We start from the raw sequence: 26,638 nt of genomic DNA, 5'->3' as shown, positions 1-26,638 counted from the left end.
TGTTTTTGGTTTTTCGAGACAGGGTTTCTCTGTATAGCCCTGGCTGTCCTGGAACTCACTCTGTAGACCAGGCTGGCCTCAAACTCAGAAATCCACCTGCCTCTGCCTCCCGAGTGCTGGGATTAAAGACGTGTGCCACCTCCGCCCGGCGATGAAATTAATTTTATGGTTGGAGGTCACTACAACATGAGGAACTGTATTAAGTGTTGCAGCATTAGGAAGGCTGAGAACCATTGGTCTAATATGAACCAAAAATATGAACAAAATTAGCTCAAAATGGGAGGAGGGGAATAATAATCATGAGAAAACTGTCATGGTATTTGCTAACTAGAAAAATGAACAGCTCAAAGACCATTAAAGCGGTAGGCATGGTGGACACGTATCTTTAGTCCCAGCGCTTGGGGGCTGAATTACACAGATCTCTGGGAGTTCCAGGCCCGTTTGGGCTATAGTGAAACACTGTCTCAAACCAAACCAAAACAAAATGCCGTCCTCAAACCAAACCAAAATGTTAAGCCTTTGTTAATTTTTTCAAACACACCCACACACACCCAGAAAATCCATATTAAACAATATGCATTTGACCAAAAGTTGTCTCCTAAAAATCCTGTCAAGAATGTAATTAAAGTTTGGGTAAGCAAGATGGCTCAGTGGGTAAAGGCACTTGCAGTCAAGCCTTGTGCTCTGAGCTTGATTCTGGAACCTCATCAGTTAAAAGGAAGAACAGATTCCCACAAGTTGCCTTCACACACATACAGAGAGAAGTGTTGGTGGGCACTAGGTTAATTTACTCATTGCTGATAAATTTAGAGTAGTTATTTTCATAAACTATTTAGAATATGAAGATTGGTATTCCAATATGGAAGTGGCTAAAAATTGTGATTGAGGGTGGGGAACTCAGTTGGTAAAATGCTTGAGACTACTGGTTCCATTCTCTGCAACCAATAAACAAATGATTATTATCCAGCTACATAAAATATTTATTAAAGTAGGAAATAGGTTAGCAATAGGAAAATGTTCATCAGTTAAAAAAAAACAGGATACAAAATTGTCTCTGTATGAGGCTTCAATTGTTTAATGAACACGTTGACATTCAAAACAATGAAAAAATGAATGCAGAAATAGGGAGGGCTCCTGTGGTCACGATGGTGGCAGTGTTCAAGATGAGCTAGATACCAGTCTGTGGCCCACAAGACCATTCATTGCTGAAACAATAAAAAAGAATAGAAAGAAAATCACAGTGCTGATTCTAGACCACCAACCAGAGTACACATGGAGGGACCCATGGCTCCAGCTGCACATGTAGCAGAGGATGGCCTTGTTGGGCATCAATGGGAGAGGCCCTTGGTCCTGTGAAGGCTCGATGCCCTAGTATAGGGGAATGCCAGGGTGGGGAGGTGGGAGTGGGTGGGGCAACACCCTTATAGAAGCAGGGGGTGGGGGATAGGATAGGAGGTGGGTGGGGGAACCGGGAAAGGGGATAACATTTGAAATGTAAATAAAGAAAATATCCAAAAAAAAAAAAAAAAAGAGTTTAAAATAAAAGAGATTTTAAAGGGGCTGGAGAGATGGCTCTATGTTTAAGAGCACTGTTTGATCTTCCAGAGGACCTGGGTTTGCACCCATATGGTAGTAGTTCATGACCATATTTAATTCCAGTTCTAGGGGATCCTACCCTCTTTTGGTCTCCAAAGGTGGTACAAACACACACAGGCAAAAAGATTAAACAACAACAACAACAACAAAAAGGTTAAGGGGGCTGGAGAGATGGCTCAGTGGTTAAGAGCACTGGATTTTCTTCTAGAGGACCTGGGTTCAATTCCCAGCACCCACAGGGCAGTTCACAAGTGTCTGTAACTCCAGTTCCAGAGGATCTGGAACCCTTGCACAGACATGCAGGCAGAAAACCAATGCACATAAAAAAATGTTTGTTTGTTTTCGAGACAGGGTTTCTCTGTGTAGCTCTGGCTGTCCTGGAACTCACTTTGTAGACCAGGCTGGCCTTGAACTCAGAAATCCACCTGCCTCTGCCTCCCAAGTGCTGGGATTAAAGGCATACGCCACCACCGCCGGGCAATAAATCATTTTTAAAAAAAGGTTAAACTAAAAAGTTTTAAAATTTTGAAATCCTGAGTTCAGAGTGAAACTGTAAACACAACTCTGACTTACTCTTTTGTAGTTTCTTCCAATACTGAGTAAATCATAGGCTGGAACAAATCCCTGTTTTCCAGTCTGCCCTCCTTCTTCTACTGCACAGGCAGAGAAAGCTCCTGGCTAATGTGGTGTGTTTATGGTAACTCACCCAAGAGTGTCTGCTTAGGGGCTCAGTTTTTGACCATGTATGGACACTATCCCAGCTCCTAGCTAGCACGGCATCATTCCTTGCCAAAACTCTGTGAAACCCTCTTAAGACCAGATGAGTGACTTCACTGACTTCCACATGTGAGATTGATGAGCCCGCCCAAAAGCTGCCTCCTAGTAAACCTGCCTTTATCTACATGTAATATGTTCTAATCTGGCTCTATTTGTGTCACCGAGGGAGAGAAAAAGCATACCATCTGTGTCTTAAGAGGGGTTCTTTTTCAGATCTTCACTCCCAAATAAATACAATTAATTTATATTAAACATCTCTGAGTGTATCAGTGTTTCATGTTGCATGTGAGCCTTAATTTCAAAGTTTAAGTGAAATACTAATGTGGAATTTGAACCTTATTCAAAGTAAGTGGTCCCACCATGGTTGCAAATTCCAGGCCATAAGTATCATAACGACCACTGTAATTCGTCGCAGTACTGTTTTCTTCCTTTCTTTTCTTTTTTCTTTTTTTTCGAGACAGGGTTTCTCTGTATAGCCCTTGCTGTCCTGGAACTCACTCTGTAGACCAGGCTGGCCTCGAACTCAGAAATCCGCCTGCCTCTGCCTCCCAAGTGCTGGGTTAAAGGAGTGCGCCACCACACCCGCAGTACCGTTTTCTAATATCATAATATGCGGGAGTGATGGCTGGTCTTCCAGAGGACCGAGTTCGGTTCCTAGCACCTACATGACTCACCATCACTCCAGTTCTAGTAAATTGAACACCTTCTTTCAGCCTCCTCAGGCACTGCTCACACGTGGTGCACAACCATGCAAGCCGGTAACTAACGCCCATAACACATAAAATTTAAAAGAACGGAAAGACGGAAGTCACAAGCTACAGTTGTTGAGGCATGAAGCCACATTGCCGCGGCCGAGCAATGGAACCCGGAGCTTTCCGACCCCGGCACTGGAGGCTCAGGTGGTTGGGGGTGTGGCTAAGCGCTCTCGGCGGCCCAAAGATGGGTCAGGCCACAGAGCCATGCCAGGGCGGAGCAAGCAGCCATCACCACGCCCCCGAAGCCGTGGCACTTCCGGTAAGCCTGCCCACGTAGAGGGGAAAATGGCAGGCTCGGAGCTGCGGGCTGAGTTAGAACAGAGGCTCGGCGCCCTCGCCATTCGCACGGAGGTCGTGGAGCATCCCGAGGTGAGACTGCGGCCCCAGGAAGGCAGAGGGTCTTCGGGCGAGTGTTTATTGGGTCCAAGCAGAGGCTTATAAGTTTATTTAAAACTGCGGCAACCGTGAGGAAACTTGTCCTGGGATGACTGACGTGACTTAAAAGCCGGTTGGATAGCTGATACGTTATGTAGATAACTAAGGAACAAGGCACTACATAAGTGGCAACCCTATAGAATCGCCTAGGCTGTATCTGGTACCAAAGGCACAGCAGGCCATTGAGGTGGCTTGGTTTTTTACTTCTTTGGACAGTCGTTACCACTGCAGCACGGCAAGGATCATTTCCCAAATAATTACAAAAAGTATATAACCCCTGAGTCTGGAGAATTGTTTTCGCGGTTAAGAGCACGTACTTCTCTTGCAGATGACACGAATTTATTTCAGCACTCACACTGAGAGCTGTTTAAAACTACAGTTCCTCTTTTGGCCCGCTCCCGCTTGTGCCACAAACAAAAGTACGTACCTTAATTTTAACATGACCTACACTGGAGATGTACAATTTTTGTGGAAACTATTATGAGGGTTGGTAAGGCTTGCACGACACATTTTATGATAGAAAACACCTGTCTTAATATTTACTATTTCCCATTTTTACAAAGGTCACATTCTGTGTACATTCCCAGCCTCCAAATACTTTAAGGCCCTGGAGTACTGGTACTTGTAACATTAAAAAAATGTTCTTTATGTACTAACCTGGGGTCTTATGTTCTTCATCGATGCCCTTGTAGTGAATGTCTGGGACTCTGGAGATAAATATTAAGGACTGTCATCAAATTTTACGCCAAAGTTCAAAAGTTATAAGCGTCTCAGGCACCTGATGGCTTTGTTAGCCACTGGGATAGAAAACTGGCCCAACAAAAACTGAGGTCTTGAGGTCTGCAACTGTGATGATTAAGGCTCCCCCTGAACCCCAACCAGGATTTTGCTGCACTCTTGAATTCTTGATCTCGGCCTCAGCTCTAAGTACCAGTACTCCAGGTACCAGGCCTTTAAAGTATTTGGAGGCTGAGGTTTTTAGTTCAGAGATATTGTGCCTGCCTAGCAAGCATAGCACTCTGGGTCCTATCCTCAGCACCAAAAGGCCCAACCCCTATCAAAACATTTATAACGAATACCAGTTAAATTCAGAGCATCCACCATGAAAAATATGTACAACCGTGGATATGTATGTGTGCAATTTACAGTGTTTTTTCTTTTGCATATTTTGCAGGTGTTTACAATTGAAGAAATGATGCCTCATATTCAACATCTGAAAGGAGCACATAGTAAGAACTTATTTCTTAAAGACAAAAAGAAGAAAAACTATTGGTTAGTCACAGTTCTTCATGATAGACAAATCAATTTAAATGATCTTGGCAAGCAGTTAGGAGTTGGGAGTGGAAATCTTCGGTTTGCTGATGAAACAGCCATGCTAGAAAAACTGAAAGTTGGTCAAGGCTGTGCCACACCTTTGTCACTCTTCTGCGATGATGGAGATGTTAAATTTGTCTTGGATTCAGCTTTTCTGGAAGGTGGACATGAGAAAGTGTACTTTCACCCAATGACTAATGCTGCAACAATGGGGTTAAGTCCTGAAGACTTTCTCATATTTGTGAAGGCTACAGGACATGATCCCATAATTCTAAACTTTGATTAAAAAATGATTGGGAGGGCTGGAGAGATGGCTCAGCGGTTAAGAGCACTGACTGCACTTGCAGAGATCCTGAGTTCAATTCCCAGCAACCACATGGTGGCTCACAACCATCTGTAACGGATCTGATGCCCTCTTCTGGTGTGTCTGAAGATAGCTACAGTATACTCCTATACAATAAATAAATAAATAAATAAATCTTAAAAAAAAAAAAAGATTGGGAGCCAGGTGTGGTGGCATATGCTATTTGCCTAGCACTTTAGGCAGAGCAGGCTGATCTCTGAGTTCTAGGCCAGCTAACATCTAATAGTCAGCTGCTATGTCAAACAAAAGTCAATTTGGTTAATATTCATAATAAACTCATTCTGACAGCTGTTTTTATTTCTTGTGTCTTTAATTTGGAGACTATTATTTACCTTAAAGATATTTATGTGTATGAGCATTTTGTCTGCATGTAATGGTACAGTCAGGTACCATTACAACTGGCTTATTAAATTCAATGTAGAAAAACTAGAAGTAGAAAATTGTTTCCACTAAAGTATTAAATTTATATCTTAAAACTCGGCTGCAAAATATAGCATCAGAACTGGTTCAGATGACAGAGAGGCAGTTCCCTTTGTCCTCTACCCTAACTTACTATCCTATTTTATGATAAATTTATTCATCTTTGTTATGGTGAGTCCTGGTTGGGAACTTGATTTGATCCAGAACAAAATACTCCCCTGAGCAGATCTGTGAGGACATTTCTAGGCAGGACTAAATGAGGAAGACTCCACAGTGGGCAGAATTTTGACAGCAGCTTGGATGAAGTTCCAGGAAAGAGCTGTGTTGCTTTTGTGCCTTCATTGCTTCTTGCTGGTGAGTCCTACTGCTGCTACTACCATCCTTTATTGACACATGCCCACACAGCCTGAAGACCAGAGGCTCTTCAAGAATCCTCCAGGCACACTGAACCTACTAGGTTCTCAGAATCTCCAACATGTAAAAGAGACATTGTTCCAAATACCCTAGGTTATATTCCTTTAGAAAATGTTAATATAATTTCCTTTCAATTATGGCAGCTGAAGTATTAAATCTAGGAACAATTTAGTCAACTCTTTATTCATTGAGGATCTGACATAGGCTAGAATATAGAAATTGCTCTTGCCATTATCTCCATTCCAGTTAACTAGGATATTTCTAAAAGAACTGTATTTTCCTGTTCAAGCTTTGAGAAATACTTTTCATCTAGTAGAGAAACTAATTTGTACCAACTTGTGTTACTGAAAGGCAAAATGAAACTAATGATTGCCTTTGCCCCAGAGGTTCCATGCTTGTTTTACCTGCTCTGCACTCAATCTCTAACATAAACAAGTAGTTCTAAGTTCTTATGAACATAAAACGAAGGACCTGAATCAGAATTTGTAGACCTTGGATATCATGTTGATAGTGAAAACAGGCTCCAGAAGAATGATATGGTAAGATGCCTCGAGTTACTAAGTAAAAATAAAAGACTGAATGAATTTTTTGGGGTTTATTTTTGTTTTGCCTACATGTAGATCTGTAACCTGTGTCCATTGCCCATGGAGGCCAGGAGAAGGCACTAGCTACCCTGGAGCTAGAGGTTACAGACAGTCATGAACTGCAGCATGGACAGTGCTGGAGATGGAACCTGGCTCCTCTGAAAGAGCAGCCAGTGCTGAACCACCGAACCAATACTCCAGCCCCACAAAGACAACAATTTTTGCAGCCTATCACATTCTTAGGAGTTTTAATTCCCGAAGTTCCAGTAACCTGTGGTTAAATGAACCAAAATTATTACATGAGAAATTCCAAAATTCATAAGCTTTAAACGACATGCCTGTTTCAGTAGCAGGAGATGTTATCACTGAATGACTGTCTGGCATATCCATAGCATATATTCTACCTACCTGTTGGTCACTTAGTCCCCGTGGTTACCAAACTTGTGGCAGTGAATGTGGTGTCTCAGCACTGGTGTTCAGACAACCCCTATCGACTAGCTTAATATATTTCCTCTATCACTGCACTCAGTTCATCACCTAGTTATTTTATCTCACATCACAAGAAGAATGCATAGAGCACAAGAAGAAGTACTGAGAAAGGAGCTGGGACTACAGCTAAGTAAAGTGCCAGCGTACCACGCTTAAGGCCCTGAGTAAAATCTCCAGTAGTACCCCCTTCCTACCACCCCCGAAACAACAAACTATTGTTATAGTTCTATTTTATTATTAGCTACCATTGTTATTATCACTGTATCTACTTTATAATTTAAGCTTTCTCTTAGTAAACATACTTAAACTTATTTTAGGATTGACAGAACTGACTCTCTACCCAAACATCTTAATGACCAAAATGATTAGGATAAAGTCTATGAAGCCCCAAAACAGTTCTCCAGGGAAAAAGTAACACTTGGCCAACATACAATTTTAAAATGACTGTAACAATTTGTTAAAAAATTACCTTTTGTTTTTATTTCTTTTTATATCAGTTAGTCCAACATAAATACTTTTAAGGAGAATTAAAGAAAAAGAAAGTGACTATAAAAACCATCTCAAACAATGGTATCTTGTCGTGCATGGACTCCTGTGACAGACATCAGGTGCCACCGAGGAAAGTTGTTTTGTTATTCAACTCTACCTCCCTTATTAGCATTAATTTTAAAGGAAATGTTACAGCTTTTTATATTATTTGATTTGGTATTTAATAACAGCTGTGAGTACAATGGCAAACATTGAAAACAAAACTAGTAGAAATAAAAAAGACAATTTAAAATCAGATTTTGTCAGAGGATGTTATAAGTGCAACATTACCCATTAAGCATTCCATTTAAGGCGTTTTCATTGTCCAAATAGCTTAACCTGTATATCAAGATTTATAATTATAAAATGGGCTCTTTTTGTACTATTCATATTCAAGACTCAAAGAAAAAAAATACATCTCAGGACAAATAGCTGAAAAGAAAGACAATTCACTTTTTTTCATAAAAAGTAACTTAAAGTACAAAAGTAATTTAGAATGCATAATTCCCCATCACAATTCCAGATTTGGTACAGTATTGATTTTACTTCCTGACATAAAGTGTTAAGACAGTTCAGGCTGTAGTAATCCATTTGTGAGGTGGTTACAATTCTGTAATGTGCACAGTGATTTTTAAATAGGCTTTTAACATGCCTTGCATGAAAGGTGCTTCACATGAACCTGTCTCGTGAACTCTTTGGTAACCACCAACTCAGAAAACCTTGAACCAAAACATTTCCATGGCCAGCTAGGAGGCATGTTATTAGAGCTCTGGGCAGATGCTGTTATTCTCATTTTTAAAGTGTTCATGGAGGTTTAGGAATAGCACCAGATAGTTGGGTGTAGGCTTGGTTAGAAAAATGGTTTGGATTAATTTCCATTTGGCTTAGATTCCTACAAAGTCTGCTTCTGAAGTAGATTTCAAAGAAAAAAAAATCATGGAGTTATCGGCTAGTCCTTTGTTGAATTGCTATGAGGAAGGCAATTAATATAATTGAGAATAATGCACTAGTCTCATTGTATTCTCTTAGTTTTCTCTTTTTTTCTCCTCAGGGTTGGCCTACTCCAAGTTAATACATTACAGTATTTCTAGCTGATGTGCTGATTACCTCAGCAGGTTCAAACTGCTTTACCCTCATTAGGTCACCTCACACTCATTCATTAACTGTCCTGGGATGTGTGCTAATTGTGCAAATTGGATGCTAGTTAATATAAACCTAACTTATTCTCTTATATATTAAGCTAAAACATAATTCTACACTCATTTTCAACTTCTCAACCAACAGTGAATTTACAGTTTTTTTTTTTTTTTTTACATGCAACTGTCTCTAGACTTCCATGATACCCATTTACCAATTTGAGACTTGAATCTAAGGAGTCACAAAGAAGATTTCAAAGTCTAGAGAATAGATTTTTAGTATGTGTATCGTGTTTCAGTAAACCCTTAGTATTTACATTTAAATAGCACCTTTCATTCAAGAGTTTTAAAGTAATTTAATTTTATAGCATTATTTTCTGGCAGCACTGAGTTAAATAAATCCAAGTTCTCTAACTTTCAATTTCTGAACAACTAAATGTTTTTTGTCGTTTTTATTGACGGTCTTTCCAATGGTTGCTATAAACACAACCTGCTAGTGACTATTACAGAGAGTGGGGGCGAGAGAGAAACAAAAAGAGGAGGATGGGGGTGCAAAGAAAAGAGATTTCTGTCACGGCTACTGGGTTATGATGATACACAGTTTGTAAAGCACACATTAGGGAATGCATAATTATTCCAAAAAATTCTCTAGAGCTGGTAATAAGAGCTTAAGAAGTATACTGTTAAAATAAAAATAGTACTTTTTTTTTCATTTCAAAAGATTATTCTGGTTTTTATGTTAAATAATGAACTTGCCTTAATGAGTAGCAATGTGGTTTTTTTTTGACTTCATAAGAAAATAAAACTGTGATATAAAATTGCTACTACTAAAAAATTGGTGTTTCTCTGGGATAACTAAATCTACTTTTTTGTGCTTCTTTCAAATGTTTAAGGTAACAAACACATACAAATATTTCAAGATTACCTATAATAGTTATTAAGTTTAATATAATATTATAAAGGACAAAAACAGAAAAATTCTTAGTAATAAATGACAACCGTAATAGTAAATGAGTTTCTGAAAAAATGTAGGTCATAGAAATTATTTACATTATTTTGCCATAAGAAAACTTCTTAAGCAATAATCAGCTCTCACGTAAAAAAACACACACACATAACCCAATACCAAAGAAGGGAAATGAGTTAAAAACATAATCACTTTATCTTGTAAATGCTATTTGCTGGAAAACCATCTCACTAAAAAAAGTTTCAGAAAAATGATTTTATCTTGGATCCATTTGTGAATACCTAGTGCAGCTTATCAGGGAAAGTGGTAAGATTAATATATAATTTTTATCACTCTTGTATTTCATTATGGAAATTACTGCATATCTTATGAGCTGCACTTCCTTTGCAGTGCATCCAAACAATTGGCTCTAGAAACAAAAACAATAACCAGCGTACCAACACATGCACTCTGCTAATGAAAGAAAAAAGGCTGACATGCCAGAACAATTTCCTCTGTATCTTGATATATAGTACATTCCACAAAATACTACAACACTTAATTTAGATTTGTACAACTAAATATAAATGACTAGTTTTTGGATAATACTTAGAAGCAGTAAGCAAAAATGGATAAATTAATAAACAAATGTTGAAAGAAGTAGGCTGTTCCTTAGAATACTTGACCTTAAACACTCGGTCCTTAGTGAGAGAATGTCCTTTATTCAGTAGAGCTTAGTGCACTGTACAGTGTCCTAAAACCTTCTAAAACTTTTGGCAGCTGAATCCAGTAGTGCTCCTTGATTCAAGGAAGAATGAAGTTTATATCTCTTCCCTGCTCTAATCACGAAGGGATGTGTTAAAATCTCCTTACTGTTTTTAATAGTTCCTATAGTTGCTAGGTGTCTTGTTACTTCAGAAATAAAGTCTTCACACTGAGAAACTGAAGGACACTTTTCTCTCTGTATTTTGTTGAAAGACAGAAAAGAAGAAAGAAAATGTAAGAATAGCTTGAAGATAAGAGGAATATAAACTACAGGGAAGCTACGGCAAGAACAACATGCACAGGTGTTTATATGGAAATGAGAGTGACAGAAAGCCAGAGGGAACGTCTGAGCTGTTCTTTGTAAGACAGGTATTTAGTGCATTCTTACCAGTTACTTAGAGGTTGTAACCGCATGAAATATTTTAGATTACTCACTGCTAAAATTACATTTCAATTGAGAGAAAATACTTTTTAAAGGCTTGCTACCCAATTAGACAGGCAAAAACCTATGGTAGTCAACTACTCTTTACTAATTAAGCAGGAAGGAAAGTCAGTGAGTCCAGCAAGCGAAATGTAACTGTTAGTGCCATGTGCACTCGTTATACTTAATTCTGTTAGTCTGTACAGATGAGACTCGTCTCACTTAGGGTTCAAGCAGCAAACTCACCCCAGGCCCACATGTCATGCAGTGGGTCACTGAATTAGGAGCTTTGTTGCTCCCTAGACCTGCTTTTTGAATTTCTGCTCTCTTGTACTTTGTTCACATCTGTGGGAGAAAAGTAGTTCATGTTATTTACTCAAAAGTTTAGTAACAAAATTCATGAAGATAAACTAAAAAGCTCTTAAAGCTGAGTTGAACAAAGGAATTTGAAACGTGGAAAATTAATCTGACAGACGTTTTACATGGAACCTATTTTTTTATATTTTAAAGTCATAAGCAACATAGTATTAGTGGTGTTTGAGGAAACTTTGACTCCATAGTATGTGCTGTATTTGGAAGAATTCTACACTACAATCTTAGCCCACAGGAAATATGGACATAGTATTTACCTCTCTTACATGCAATGTATCCTTTAGACATTAGAGACAGAATACTTCTGTAAGTCTGTTTTCATAAAATAAGACAATATAGCTTTTATAAAACACATAATTTAAAATATACTTTAAATTAACAAAATTAGCAACATTTTTTAAGTGTAGAAAGTATAAGGTTTGTTTCATGATGTCCAAAGCTAAGTAAAGCATTTCTGTCTTTGTGCTGCATCAGTCTCAGCTTACCATTTATTAGTAGGCTATGAACAAAAGGGAAAACAGCACAAAAATGTCTGAAGTATTAAGACTGACTAGACAAAAAATTCATAGTATAAGGTAATGATATATTCATGCAGTAAGCCTATTAGGTGGTACTAAAATATGTAAAATACCGCTTGGGTTCATCTGATCACTTGTCTCAGAACTATTTTAAGAATAGCTGTAAGGAAAGAAACATATGGTCAGCAATATAAACAAAAGGGATCTATCTGTAAGGTGATCCTGGGAATGTACCAGGGGAGAGATTTTTAGTCAGGCAAAGACTGAAGATTTTCCCTTTTGTCTGGTATTAATGACAGCTCAGCGAGGTTAAGTACACAAGCACTAATCCCTTCACTCATAGAGCTTCTTATGGCACCTACCTAAGGCGGAGTTTTATCAGTAATATTTAGGCTGAATCAAAATTATTAAAACATTCCTGAAACAGCTAAATATCCTGCAGAAATAAGATTATAGATTTTTTTAATGCTGAGGAATTAAAGCTGATTTGGTGTAGATTGACATGAACACAGAAAGATAATTGAAAACTATATGACATTGGAGTCCATGTTTATGGATAGTATCTTTGTCGTGTGTGTGTGTGTGTGTGTGTGTGTGTGTGCGTTTGTGTGTGTGTACTGTTTGAGAGCGTGGGGAGCTAAAGACTATTTTTCTATTTTTGCTTGTTTTGTTTTCTTTTTGTTTGAACTTTTTGAGACGGGGTCCCAGTTCACAGCGCTGGCTGGCCTGGAACTCAGAGAACCACTCACCTCTGCCTCCCAAACTGCCAGGGTTAAAGGCATACACCAGGCAAGACTATGTTTTTAATACAACAGATTTTAGAATAAAGACTACATAGTGTATTTTTCATTTTTATGCTCACAAGTTCTAATTTTATACTCTAGCGCAATGTATTAATTTTTAAAAAGTTTGCATTAAGGATTTACATTTAGTAATAAATTAATGACAGAAGTTAATTTTTTTCATCATTTAAAAACCTTGCTATTCTTCTGAATTGAAGTAAAAATACAAATTCCCAAGGTAATAAGTAACTTGGTTTATTTCTCTTTGACTCATATGTTTAAAAAAAAAACTGGAAAAATTTGTGTTAAGGATACCAAAAAAATAAAGGGGAAGTAGTTAAGCTATTGCATTTATCGGGAAAGGAACAGCACCAAGAAGGGAACTGTAATACAAACATGCCTACTCACTGTGTAAGTTACATTTAAATTTGATAGAAAACTCCAGGAATAACACATTTATGAATAAACAGTATTTTAAATTTGAACAATGTTTTATAAGTGCAAGCATTAGTTCAAATAAAGATGAACTATTAACTATTTCTTTGAAAAGAGAACAGGAAAGATAACATGATTAAGTGACAAAAAAATACCATTTCAAAAACATTTTCTTATGAATGCTGTGCATGTGCAGCATGAAGTGCACATTCAGGAAGCAAAGGAGAGGGCTGGGGAGCAGGCAGCAGGAAGAGCGATGAACATGCTTTTTAGAAGCAGCCAAACAATGACTTGGATATGTTTTCTTGATAACAGAACATGCAGCTACTTGGACATGATCCATGACATGAAGTGTCTTTATCATCTTTATCAAGCATTAAAAAGATGTAAAAGAAATGTGGGTGGGGTTTAAAAGGCATGCAAAAATGCACAATGCAATTACTATTTCATGCAGACTTTGGTGTGGTGTTTATATACATGCCTTTTTATATAGCTGAACTCTGTAACAATCTTAATATAAGCCTAATGAGTAATATTAACATACTATGCAGTTTTGATCAAATACAACCATATTCATACCAAACAATTTGGCTGTCCTCTGAAACCGATAATGCAACGTCTGTGTCATCAGGGTAGAGGCATGCAGGAATGATAAGATCGCTATCTTCAGAGAACTGTGTCTTACTGTGACTGGGGTTCTGACTATCAGAAAAATGTTTGTTATCTTTCTGTGCAGTTTTATCCAAAGAGGCAAAGGTCTGGCCAGTTATTCTAGTGAGTGGTGACTTGGGAGGTAACCCACTTATGTTACTAACTAGTTCTGTGTTCAGGGATAGAAATGGCTGAGATGAATGAACAACACTAAATGTCTCATGGCTATCATTACCTGATATTCCAAATGTATCATTAGACATTTTAACAGTGGCAAAAGTTTGGTTTAGAAAACATGGCCTTCCTGAACTTGAATTTCTAGCCTGGGTATAAACGGACTCAGATGTGTCTTCAGAATGTGTTGGCATGTCAGAGGACCACTGCTGTAAATGGTACTCACTAGATGCTGTAGTGCTGCTGCTACCAGCAGTAGGTGGTGATGAATCGACTGACACGGGCAGTCTACTGTCTTTGCTCAAAAAATCATGGATGCTCGTCCTTCGAGTTGTTCCTTCAGCAGTAGAGATCACACTGCTTGCACGAGGTAAAGTGGCATAAGGATTGCTATCTTTTGATTGTCTTGACACAGAGGTTTCTTTTACTAGTTTTATCTTTCCTTGAGTGCTTGGTGTAGGTTTCCCTGCAGAGCTGATGGTGTAGGCATCTTCAGTCTTTTGAGGACCAGTTCTCAAAAATTCAGGCTTAGTTGTCCGTCTATCATAGAAGTCCCCTGGAGTCTTTCCACTTACTGACCTGGCCAGGGTACAGCTAACTGGCTTGTCTTTCCCCAGAAAGTCGGAAGACACAGACAAACTTTTCATTACTTCATCTAAAAGATTCTCTTGACTCGAGGACTTCAACTGTTAAAAGGCAAAACAGTGCAGATTATAGACAAGAATATAGACATTTTTAGTCTCCTGATAAACTGAACTACACACTAAAGAGTTGGTGTTATCTCTTAGTACACTATAACTTAATTTTTTTCCCTCCTAAGGTTCAGTTACAATGCATTTAACTAGTGTTGCTCATTTAAATCAAGTTTACCATATAAAGAACTAACCTGTATTGAGGTAAGCTTGTTGCTTTCTTCCAAAAACTGTTGTAGAGTAACAACTTCACTTCCTGGGGAGCCAGCTTTCATCTTGTGATGGGCTCGACTCTCTATTGTTTCAGATATTTTGTGCTGGAGCATAGGGCTTGACCTGGTCTGTCTTTTCAAATACTGAATTGGACTGCTACCACTGCTAGACCAAGTCTCATGATCATGAAGCAGACTGAAATCTCCACTGCTGTGGCTTTGTGGCCTGCTTTGGATATTAACTGCACCTGCTTTTGGAGTAAATGGTGTGTTGAAACTTCAATAATAGAAATGAGACAATACTATGTAATATTTGTTAGCAGGTTTCTAACTCTATTAGTAGTCTCACTGACTTTAAACTTCATTTTACATATACTTAGGTAAGCTATGTTACTTGTTCCTCAGTATAACAACTGGATACCACAGCTGCTTTTCTGGTTTTATTAAACCAACAAATATTTTAAGTTCTATTAGAGTAAAAATATACTTTTATCACCAAAGTCAAATCCTAAAGAGTTTCACATTAAACAGTCATTCAATATATTCAAGACTAAATGAATGAATAAAGCAAGTAAAAAAACAACAATTCAGGCTCAAATAACTATAAAATAACTCACAATTTGGAAAAAAAGACATATTTTAAATTATTACAGAATGTTAAAACACCAAACATTTAAATGCAAAAAATACTTTATTTTCTGTCTCTATGAGTCTCAGTTCAATTACTTATTCAAAGATTTCATACTAAATAAAAAAACCTTAAACATGTCCCAAAACACCCTTAATACCATACACAAAAGGAAAGTTGAAAGGAGACATGAAATAATTAGACAAGTCCCATAAAAAAATGAAACAGTATTTCAGACAGGGTTTCGTTGTATAGCCTAGTCTGGTTTGGATCTCAGTATGTAGGCCAGGCTATCCTAAAACAAATGCTGGGATTGCAAGCATATGTCACCATGCTTGGCTTATTCTTTCCTCAGTATCTGAATTATGTGACTGGTTCTAATGTTCACTACTGATATTGCTAACACATAACCTTGAAAATTTTACTTAAGGTTGATTTATAAAAGAATGGATATTAATTCTAGAACAAAGTTCCTAAGAATGTTCACTATTCTTTTATAGGACTGATTATGAATAATAAGCTGTAGATAGAGTTCAAGACAAAAAAATTATTCAATCATAAAGAATAATAGATCCCTGGGCAGTGGTGGCGCACGACTTTAATCCCAGCACTGGGAGGCAGAGGCAGGCGGATTTCTGAGTTTGAGGCCAGCCTGGTCTACAGAGTGAGTTCCAGGACAGCCAGGGCTATACAGAGAAACCCTGTCTCAAAACAAACAAACAAACAAACAAACAAAAAGATCATAGAAGGATTGTGTAAAGTTGTGTTATTTTTCAGAACTAAGATTTTCTTTTATTTTCAAATCAGAATTTTTCATTAGCTTCAGATTACATTTTTTAGTTTGTTAATCTGATCCTGATTTAACTCTGGTACCTGGTATCTGTCTAGAAAATTGTCCATTTCATCCAGGTTTTCCAGTTTTGTTGAGTATAGGCTTTTGTAATAGGATCTGATGATGTTTTAGATTTCCTCAGGTTCTGTTGTTATGTCTCCCTTTTCATTTCTGATTCTGTTAATTAGGATACTGTCCCTGTGCCCTCTAGTTAGTCTAGCTAAGGGTTCAGATTACATTTTTTAATCCGATGATTTATAAAACAAACAAAAAAATCAATTCCTCTCAAAATCATGTATTTCAGATCACTGTAATAAAAAGTTATAAAATTAATTAAAACATGAGTGAGATAAATAATGTTATGATCCAAAACCAAAGAACAAATGCATTCATTATAGTTGTACAATTTTAGAGTACAGAGAACTATGGTAGTGTTTAACAAGCCCAGAGTCTGTAAAGGCAATAATATATTTTAGAGAAATATATTACAGCTATTACTTAAAAACCTCACATTGGAATACACATTGAAACACAAAAGAAAACAATCTTGGGGTAATTCTATATACAAGCCATATGTGTATCCATATACTTTTTATGTAACATAAACACACATAATTATTTCTTATATTAAAAAGAGGTACATATTTTGCTGACAAAGTAAACTAACAGCATTACTAAAATACAGGTAATACATGCAATATACATGCATTGTGAAAAAATTTAAGGACAGCCATATAGATGTCAAGCAGAAAATGTCACTTAAAATAAGGACCTATGGATAGTTATGTTTTATTTTATCCGTGAAAAGGAAGAACTGAAACCAAAATAACTGCTCCTGATTTTACATTTGTATACACTGAAATACATCTGTATCCCAATGTACAAGTGCAAGCATTCCAGAAACCATGATTCAAACACGGACGGTTTGGATTTTGCACTTTATCAGCAGATCATCCCGTTTACAACTTTTCCCTCTATGGCTCTGGAGCGAAACTCAGGCAGGGCCTTGTTCATGCTAAAAACAAGGTGCACTACCACTGAGCTGCACTCTATCTTTCTACTTGTAAACAATACTGGACATTGGATGGAATACGTCATAAATGTACCTACAGCATACCTTTGACTTCATGGAGTGAAGCATTATTATTGCTATTGCTAGTGGATGTTCTGCCACTATCAAGGCTGGCTGGTCTTGAAGCTAAATGAAAAAATCAGGAGACAGTATAATGAAACTTCCATCTGGGAGCATTGAATTTTACATTCTGGTCACAGAATGCTTTGAGGAAACAATCATGCATACTTTCTCAGCCTGGGCATTTCACAGATAGTGAATCATACATATTAGAAAGCAGAAATATTTTTAGATAGTGTAGTAAGATACTTTGGAGCATGGCACCTCTGAAAAAACAGCTGAGATGAACATAGTGAGAGGGAGGAAGAAAGAGATCATATTTCCATCTGAATATGATTTCTAGAAGTGGCTGCTCACCTAGTGTCCACCACATGCTATAGATTACAGAAGGAACCATAAAGTGTAGGAATGTGATCGTTGCCCCACTGTTAACATCACACACATGATTATGATTATGACTATTATTTGATTTTTCAAGACAGGGTTTCTCTGTGTAGCCCTGGCTGTCCTGGAACTCACTCTGTAGACCAGGCTGGCCTTGAACTCAGAGATCTGCCTGCCTTTGCCTCCCAAGCGCCGGGATTAAAGGCGTGAGACACTACTACCTGGCCACACATTATTTTTTAAATTAAATTTAAGGTTTAATTTTATGTGTATACATGTTTGCCTGTGTGTATGTATGTATATGTACCATATTACTGCCTGATGCCCTCAGAATTCAGAAAAGGGCATTAGATCCTCTGGAACTGGAGTTGTAGATGGTTGTAGGCCACCATGTGGTGCTGAGAAATTAATTCAGTCCCTTTGCGAGAGCAGTAAATTAACTGCTGAGCCATCTCTCTAGTCCCTAGAATTCTGTATATTAAAACATTTTTTAAAATTATAGTTTTTAACCATGTACCTGAATGCCTGTGCACCAGAGGACAACTTTGTGGAGTTTTCTCTCCATCCACATTGAATGGATTCTGTGGGCTGAATTCTGGTGGCTGAGCTTCCTTCCAGGGCAAGTGCCTGTAAATTATGTGTGTATGTATGTGTTTGTGCAGTGAAAAGCAGTGAGTGTAGAGGCCAAAAGAGGGTGTCAGTTCCCTTGAATTTAGAGTTATAGGCAGTTTGTTAGATAATTAATATGGATGCTGGGTACCTAACATGGGTCCTCTGCAAGAGCAGTATGAACTCTGAGTTATAACTGCTGAGTTATCTATATTTAGCCTCACATGTCTTATTCTTCTCTGTACTATGGAAGCCATACAGCTAACGCTGCTCCATGATACTTCTTACTAGTTAAGCTTTTTGTTTGTTTTTTTAGCATGCTATCTATTTGTTACTAGTAATAATTTCATTTGGTAAAACATGATTTTTCAAATAGGAATTAAAAAATCTAAAATTATACTGTAGAAAGTTTGGTTTTTAGTATTCATCCTTCATTAAAATAAAACCCAATGGTGAAATGCAACTATTAAAATTAAAACCTTTTTATGACAATGGCAGCAAAATTACCCCTGAAGATGATGTAGGCATACTTTGTAAATGACCTTGGTTAGAAGAGAATACTCAAATGAAGCAATATAAAGTGGAAAATTGCAGTATTAGTTTGGAAGGAATGAATGAAACAATGCCACATTCATCGCTTACCATGAACTCTTGATCCCGTACTAGAATCATCACTAATACCTTGTGGACTTATGTCTTCAAAGGATGTAGTATCTACATGAAATAGCAAAATGGATATAAATATATTTTGTACTAAAACAATTCATTATAAATATTTATACAGAATATGGAAACTTTTTTAGTCACACACAGTATATCTTGATTTAATGTATTCATAGACTGAGGCAGAAACTGGAACTAGAAAAAAATAGTAGTTCTGATGAAAGTTTAAGAAAACACTAGAGGCAATGACATAATCTCCCCCATGACTCTGCAAAGCAAAGCAAAAACCAGTGTTGTTCTATGTAGCGCTCTCAAGTTGTGCTTTGGGGTTTTGAGAAAGAAACATACCATTCCCTCCTCTTTTCCACTTTTTTTTTTTCCCCTGACACAGGGTTTCTCTGTGTGGCCTTGGCTGTCCTAGGATGTACTCGGTAGATCAGGCTGGCCTCAAGCTCACAAAGATCTGCCTGCCTCTGCCTCTTAAACACTGGGATTAAAGATGTACGCCACCACCACCTGGCCTCTATTCCACTCTTTATCTGATATTCTTCATTCCATTTAAGTTCATAAGTTGTTTATTACACAAGGAGGCCTAGAAAAGATTATGATTATTTACATAGTATCTTAAAACTTGACATTTTCCTAAACTGAAATTTATATCATGGCCTGATATTTCAGGTTGTGTGGGGGGAAAAAAAGTCACAAGGAAGTCAGATTAAAACTCCCATTGCCAATAGTTACACAGCACAGTGCAAACAGCAGACGGCCTATACCTTTATTATTAACCAACTGCTTGGATCGGAAGGCTGCAGAAGAGTTGACAGTTGAAAAGTTGATGGCTGTAGTAGAGAAGGCCATAGCTCCCAATTCTTTTCTCCTTTTACCCGTTGAAATATCATCAGGGACCTCCAAATTTTCAGTACTACCTGTCCACTGTCCTCCTGCTAGGACCATGGACTGCACCAGGTCATTCATGGCTGGGATGCAAATGAGAGCAAATGAATCAGCATGATTAATGGACTGGCTCTTATTTCTATTTTGTATTATAAATGATCTGGTTTTGTCTATGAATTAATGCAAATGGGCCCAAGACTGTAACTATAAAGCCATTTAAGTAATGACATGCATTCAGCTGAATGAAATGAGGCCAAAGGCTGATGGATTTTCAATACTCTTCCCACACCCACGCCCCAACTGCCTTTAAAAGACAGAAAGGAATTTTACTATGTACAATTGCCATGCTTTTGTGCTATGGTGTGAAATATCATTAGAAGCCTTCAAATGCAGCTTTGTGGTGACAAAAATGGAATGAAATAAGATGGAGAGCAATTTTACACAGTTTCATTACTGAAAACAAGAGAGTCCTTGGTCAGAGCAGGTTACTGAATAAAATCATCTTTAAAAAAAAGTAAATTTACCAATAAATAAAAACCTGAAAGAGATACTCAAAGTAACAATATATCATTACCCATATCACTTCAAAAGAGAAAGCCAAGATTATTTATTACATAAAGAATGACAAACATTTTCAAGGGTTATAGGCCACTTTATTATTTATTTATTTATTTATTCATTTATTTAATTAGGTTCATTAAGGAAATAAGTTCCTATTTCTAAAGGGTTTGTTATATTTTTCCTTAAGTAAACTTCTTTGGGGAGAAAATCTGTATGGCATATAAAATTAAGTTTGTTTGTTTCTTCCAGTTTTAAGAAAGCACTGGAAATTTACAAGTATATTGCATGAGTTACTAAACATATGCATATATATGTATGAGCAGTATACATATAATGCAAATTCAATGCCTTCTTTGAAAAAATATTCTTCCAGCTCCTCATATTAAAGGAAGACTGCACTTTGCAAAATAGGAAATTAGTACAGTCCACAGAAAGTTAGTGAGAAATTAGTGATGGAAGCCAGTGTAGTCATTGGAAAGAAGCTGAGCTGTCATAAAGTCTTACACATGGAACGACGGTAGCAGGCCTTCATTTTGTCTTTATCCTTCGGTCTGTTCCTCAAAAAGGGCAGTCTTTTCAGTGCAACCACTTTAATGTCAGAGCATGAGGAAAAACAGAAACAGGGAAATGAAAGAAAAAAGGGAGAAGAACAGATGGGAGTTAAATGTTGAAATTAAGGACAGGAATGAATGTTGGTCTCAGCTATGTATGCTACATTACGGCTAATACCCTCATGCTGCTGAAGGCAGTGAGACAGGAAGCATGCACCCTGGTACTGTAAATACTCGGAAAGCACTGAAGACAATGATGAGGAACATGTATTCTGAGAGCACTGGCTACGGTCAGTCCTATAAAAACAGGAACTGATTACAATTACTTAGGGAGAAACCAAATTCCCTAGTTAAATTGTAAAAGGAAACTTTTAAAATTAGGCTATGGGTGGTTTATACTATAAGAGATGAGTCCTACAAAGTTCACAGGCCATCCTTTTGTTTTGTTTTGTATTTAAACATTTTAAGTTAAAGGCTTTCTTTAAAAAAAAGGTTAGGTAAATCCATATCCCACTGGAAAATTTTAATAATATATATGTGTATATCTATATTTACATATAGGTAATATACCTATATCAACTAAAAATTATGGTGGTCAGATATTTAAAGCAAAATAAACTAAAAAAAAAACCCTTAAATTTTTTTGTTAGTCTCCTAATATTCAATAAAGGAAACACTGATTTAAACTAGAATCTAGTGCATTGTTTAGCAGCACTGTGGAAATACACATTCTTTCAACAAGTCTTCCTAAAGATTAAATAGCAGGTATATTAGGCTCATTTTCCAAAAAGTTGATTTAGAGGAGGAAAAAAGAATAGTTTGACATCAGCAATAAGTGTTAGCACTAAGTTCTGAGAAAGCTAACAAAAAAATGAACCCCAAAGAACGCAAAATGGAAGGGAAACATAATATTTAAAGATGTTTGGGGCCAGGAGAGATGGCTCAGCAGTTCTTAACACCGGCTGTTCTAGAGGACCCAAGTTTAATTCCAAGCACCCACATGGCAGCTCACAACTGTCTGTAGTTCTAGTTCCAGGGTGTCCAATGCCCTCTTCTGGCTTAGGAGGGCACCAAGCATGCATGTGATACTAGACATAAGGACAGGCAAAACATTTATGTACATAAAATAACATACTAATAAACAACAAATTTATAAGGGCACATATTTTGAAGGGCCCATAGGGTGGGTGGGTGGGTTTATGTAAACAAAAAAAAATGAAGCACTCCACAAATTTTTGTTTTGTGAATTAAAGGATTATTACTCAAGTACAGGAATCATTAGAACAAAAACTAAGCTATCTCTTACTGTGACTTAACATAAATCCATACATTTAGGCATGAAAACATACACAACCTTAACAACTCTTTCTCAGAAAACTGTCATCAGCGTGTAAATAATCAACGCTTTTGTTCCTGTTTTGATAAACTGGGAAGTATCCACTGAACGATGTGCAAGCTAAAATAGCTTTCCACTTTTTGACTTCTGTAAGGAAGAGTCATGACTCATTTAAGCTTTTTAATTTGACATATCTTTTCATGCTTGGTAAACACAGCTCTTCTCAATGACAAAACAGGAATGAATCAAAACAATGTAAAATGGACACTGAGCTAAAACAAAGCTGAGTGGTTGCAGCATGCACATGTCATATGTAGATGCGTTTCTTTTTTTTCCTTTTTCTGTTTTCAGCTGTTTTTCAAAGACTGCTTTACTGACATGACAGACAGACATTCTTCCAAAATGGGCAGAAAAAAAAGAATTTTAAAATTGCCAGGAATGTGATTCCTCTCACGGCAATTATGTTTGGAGACATATAATGTTCTTTTCCCGAAGGATACTTAGATCAAGGTAATATTAGTATTGTTGAGTTTTGTGTTTATTTAAAAACAAAATCTAAAGTTGAACAACTGTAGGAAAAGAGAATATTGTTTTCTTCTGATTTTTATCCCGAATGTTCCAGGATGGAGTAAGAAATAATGACTTACACTTTAGACAGACAGAATGACATAAAAAATAAGACTGTATATGTGTGTGTCTAAACTATATTCCTGTAAGTTAAAATAATTAAGGATACACTTTACATTTTCTTAATAGGATGACAGATTGTGTTTAAAGGTAGAAGATACAAATGACTTATTAGCCACCTGTAAAGGAAAACTTGATGATCTTTCCACATCAGTATTTATCAATTAGGTGGACACAAAGCTAGATGGAAAAAGATCCTAGATAATAATCATCCTATGTGAAGCTAAAGAATTATACTGTTTCGAGAGACTATTATGTATATTGTATATGCATCTGTACTTTTTGTACTTATTGACTATCTAGGCTGCTAAAACTGTTCTGTGAAAAATATGCTACAGGAGCAAACACTACCTCTTTTCAGAGATAATTCACTCAAGGCCATACTTTGTACCAATTTTTTGAGTATTTTGAGAGCCACATAGATAGGCAACCCCTCAGGGAAGCACAGGCTGCTTTGCTTACTTTTTATTTCAAAAGAATAGTGGAGTTTGTTTGTTAGAAAGAGGGTTTTATGTAGCCAGCTGGCCTTGAACTCTCCCCATCACGGACATTACAGGTATGCATCACCACATCTGGCTACATGTATGTCTTTAAAACTTAGTGACACTGATAATGGTGTGATCAGAGTTTATAGTTTTTCAAGTACTTTATAAGAACACAAATAACCAACTTTGTAGACATCTTCAAAAGCTTAGTAATGAATTGTTTTCTCTTTTTCTTAAAATATATACTTTTTCAGGCTCTTACTTTGGTCTTTCTATTTAGCTAAAACACATACTAGTAAGTGAAGTATAAATTATAGTAAGTCTAGAAATTGTATCAGGCACAATTTGTGGGACTTCTAAGTCTAATGAAAACTAAATCTTAAGTTTATATATTTACATTTCCCCATCTTTATTTCATTTTAACCAAAACGTCAGCAAGTATCCCGCAATAATTTTTGAGACTTCAGTTATCTTTAAATAATTCTGTAATACCTCTTCAAATTAGTATTTATTTTTTTTTACTTCCCTAATATAACTTTGTTCCAATTTTATGCTATAAAAGAATATGAGCAAAAGGCTCATTCTTAATTGAATGATCTTTTTACAATAGTTTACCTTACTAGCACAATGATTCTTATCTCTACCTATACACTATTGTAGTCTGCAATTAATATTATGAACATAAAGTTAAAACGAAATATCATTGATCAAACTAAGACTACTAGAAATTGTCTTTTAAAAGAGCAATCTAAATCAATAATCTGTTTAGAGCACTCACTGCTGCTCTTCTTGGTCCCCAGGGTTTGGCCATCTTCTAAAGAGTTTGATCCTACTGAAGAGCTGTCTTGGCTGTCTTGATGGGGCAGCTGAAGAAATCCTTCACTGGAGTCTGAGCGGGTGGGTGTTAGTGTTAGAGATTTCTGACGTTCCCGATTAATATCTTTTTTTGACTTTATCAATTTTCTCATTTTTAGAGTAATCCAGTTGCCTCTCCTAGTAGAATTAGAAGAATTCTTAGTCTAAGTTCAACAATAATAACATATTCTTTAAAACAGATCCTTAAATTCAATTAGTGTTACCTTCTAGGAGGAGATGGGTCATAAAATTTGTATTGATCCATAATTTTCTCTTCTAATTTTTCTTTTTGTCGTCTCAATTCATTTAATTTATCACTATAAAAATGGAAATTACATTTTAGAATATGCGTAATATTTTATCCAATGACTTTATGACCATTACCTTACTTCCCAGAACATAAATGCAGAAACCATTACTGATAAATGAGAACTAATTAAGAAGTAACAGTGATCTTCTTCCATATTTCTCCTTTAAATGTACTTAAAGAAAAGGATATAGGACTTATAAGTTTCAATTCTTCTTGAAATCACATCTTCATGAAGATAGATTTCTTTCCCTTTAGGCTGAATTACTCAAGCTTAATGTGGTACTTTGAATAGCAATGGCCCACATAAACTCATGTGTTTGAATGCTTAGCCCACAGGGAGTGGCTCTATTAGAAGGTGTGGCCTTGCTGAAGTAGGCGTGGCCTTGTTGGAGGAAGTGTGTTACTGTGGGAGCAGGCTTTGAGATCACATATGCTAAAGCTGCACCCAGTATGGTTGAAAGTCTCCTCCTGCTGCTTGCATCTCAAGATGTGGAGCTTTCAACTTCTCCAGCACCATGTCTACCTGTAAGCCACCATGCTTCCTGCCATGATGATAATGGACTAAACCTCTGAAATTGTAAGCCAGCCCTAATTAAATGTTTTCTTTTATAACAGTTGCTGTGGTCATGGTGTCTCTTTACAGCAATAAAACCCCAATTAAGGCACTTACTTACAAAGATTTAGTTCTGACATCCCTCTCTCAATGAATGAATATATTCTATTATCCACATTCTATATTCATTTCATGTTCTTAGTAGTATTTATTGCATACAGAAACATCATAGGTTATAGAACAAGATCTTTTAAAAAGCTTTCAATGCCAAAAATACTATTTATACAACAATTAATTAATGTTTACTTATAATGAGGAAGACATGGAGTTTATACAACAATGAAGAGTTAGGTTGCTTCGCTGATAATATAGTAGGAAAGAGAACATATACACAAAAGTGACGATTACATACCAAAACAACAAAAATAACCAAATAAAGTACTATGGAAATATAGCAGGCACCTATAAAAGAGAAAATATTTCTATCTTAAACATCCAAAAACAGTCTTCTTGAAGGCAAAGGCCATATTAATCTAGGTGTGACAATTCATGCCTAGAAAAAAAAGGGATGTATTACAGGGTTGATGAAATGGTTCAGTAGGTAAAAGTAAAAGTCCTTTCTGGCTAGCCTTGAGTCTGTCAATCAGATTCAAGTTTGATTCCTGGAACCCACACAGTAGAAGGAGAAAAACAACTCGCTCAAGTTGTCTTCTGACTTCCAAATACATGCTATCGTGAGTTCATGCCCATACACTACACATGAAATACAAAATTAAATGATGTGAAAATTAAAAATTTAAAAGGCTATATATTATATAGGATGAAGCAGATAAGAAGTCTAAAGTCTGAATGTAGGCAAAGGGGAGCAGTAAGGGAGCATTAGGTTTATATTTTCCTCAGTAGGAAATAAGATGCTTTAAATCCTATTACAATGTGATAGTATGGGCCAACATCATCACTCAGGAGACAGATAAACTCAGAACTCTGTGAGTTTAAGGCCAGCTAGCATTAAAGAGCGAGACCCTGTTTCAAACTAAACCAAACAACAACAAAACACTAAAACCTAAAACAGAACAGAATCAACCAAACAAAATCATAAAGTGATATGAAATCTTTGGCAAATGGAATAGGATCTATCCTAAAGGTTAGGGATGAAGAGAACACTATGAGGCCAGTAGAGTTGGTGGGTGAGGTAGAGTCTACAGAAGATGCTCTATGAACAGATGCTGCTTAAAAGTTAGAGAGTTAATGTCTGTACTTGACACTTATGGAAGTCTGATAGTTGAGAAGCTAATGGCAAAACCGCAGAGGACCATAGCTCACAGTACTATTCTCCTTTTATCTGATGAAGTCTCATTACAAATCACTAAGTTTAGAA

At 36.8% G+C, this 26,638-nt stretch overlaps 2 protein-coding genes across 11 annotated transcripts in view; one reads left to right on the top strand and one right to left on the bottom strand.

Annotated features, from left to right (window-relative positions):
- Nucleotides 1–3,380: 3,380 nt before the first annotated feature.
- Nucleotides 3,381–6,657, top strand: Prorsd1 (prolyl-tRNA synthetase domain containing 1). 2 transcript variants are annotated; one of them, NM_001163454.2, is made up of 3 exons: nucleotides 3,381–3,497; nucleotides 3,892–3,982; nucleotides 4,738–6,657. In NM_001163454.2, the coding sequence occupies exons 1-3, from the start codon at nucleotides 3,414–3,416 to the stop codon at nucleotides 4,749–4,751; spliced, it is 189 nt and encodes a 62-aa protein (NP_001156926.1). In that variant the 5' UTR covers nucleotides 3,381–3,413; the 3' UTR covers nucleotides 4,752–6,657. The 2 variants fall into 2 exon arrangements, with proteins under 2 accessions (NP_001156926.1, NP_080741.1); NM_026465.3 differs by lacking the exon at nucleotides 3,892–3,982.
- A 948-nt stretch (nucleotides 6,658–7,605) lies between these two features.
- Ccdc88a (coiled coil domain containing 88A) overlaps nucleotides 7,606–26,638 on the bottom strand; it is a 137,404-nt gene continuing 118,371 nt past the window's right edge. Inside the window, exons 24-33 of one of the 9 annotated variants that reach the window (XM_006514455.4) lie at nucleotides 24,622–24,714; nucleotides 24,321–24,535; nucleotides 20,988–21,071; nucleotides 19,802–20,005; nucleotides 19,008–19,079; nucleotides 17,358–17,438; nucleotides 14,763–15,031; nucleotides 14,103–14,562; nucleotides 11,191–11,289; nucleotides 7,606–10,719 (exon numbers count right to left, since the gene is read on the bottom strand). In XM_006514455.4, coding sequence (XP_006514518.1) covers nucleotides 11,225–11,289; nucleotides 14,103–14,562; nucleotides 14,763–15,031; nucleotides 17,358–17,438; nucleotides 19,008–19,079; nucleotides 19,802–20,005; nucleotides 20,988–21,071; nucleotides 24,321–24,535; nucleotides 24,622–24,714 — 1,543 coding nt within the window. In that variant the 3' untranslated portion in view covers nucleotides 7,606–10,719; nucleotides 11,191–11,224. Of the gene's footprint in view, nucleotides 10,720–11,190; nucleotides 11,290–12,279; nucleotides 14,563–14,762; nucleotides 15,032–17,357; nucleotides 17,439–19,007; nucleotides 19,080–19,801; nucleotides 20,006–20,987; nucleotides 21,072–24,320; nucleotides 24,536–24,621; nucleotides 24,715–26,638 lie in introns of those variants that run through there. The other 8 variants (NM_176841.5, XM_030245467.1, XM_017314219.2 and 5 more) reach the window with 8 other exon arrangements.

The sequence above is a fragment of the Mus musculus genome, chromosome 11, assembly GCF_000001635.26.
Source record: "Mus musculus strain C57BL/6J chromosome 11, GRCm38.p6 C57BL/6J".
NCBI lineage: Eukaryota > Metazoa > Chordata > Mammalia > Rodentia > Muridae > Mus > Mus musculus.
This window is presented reverse-complemented; position numbering and strand designations above follow the sequence as displayed.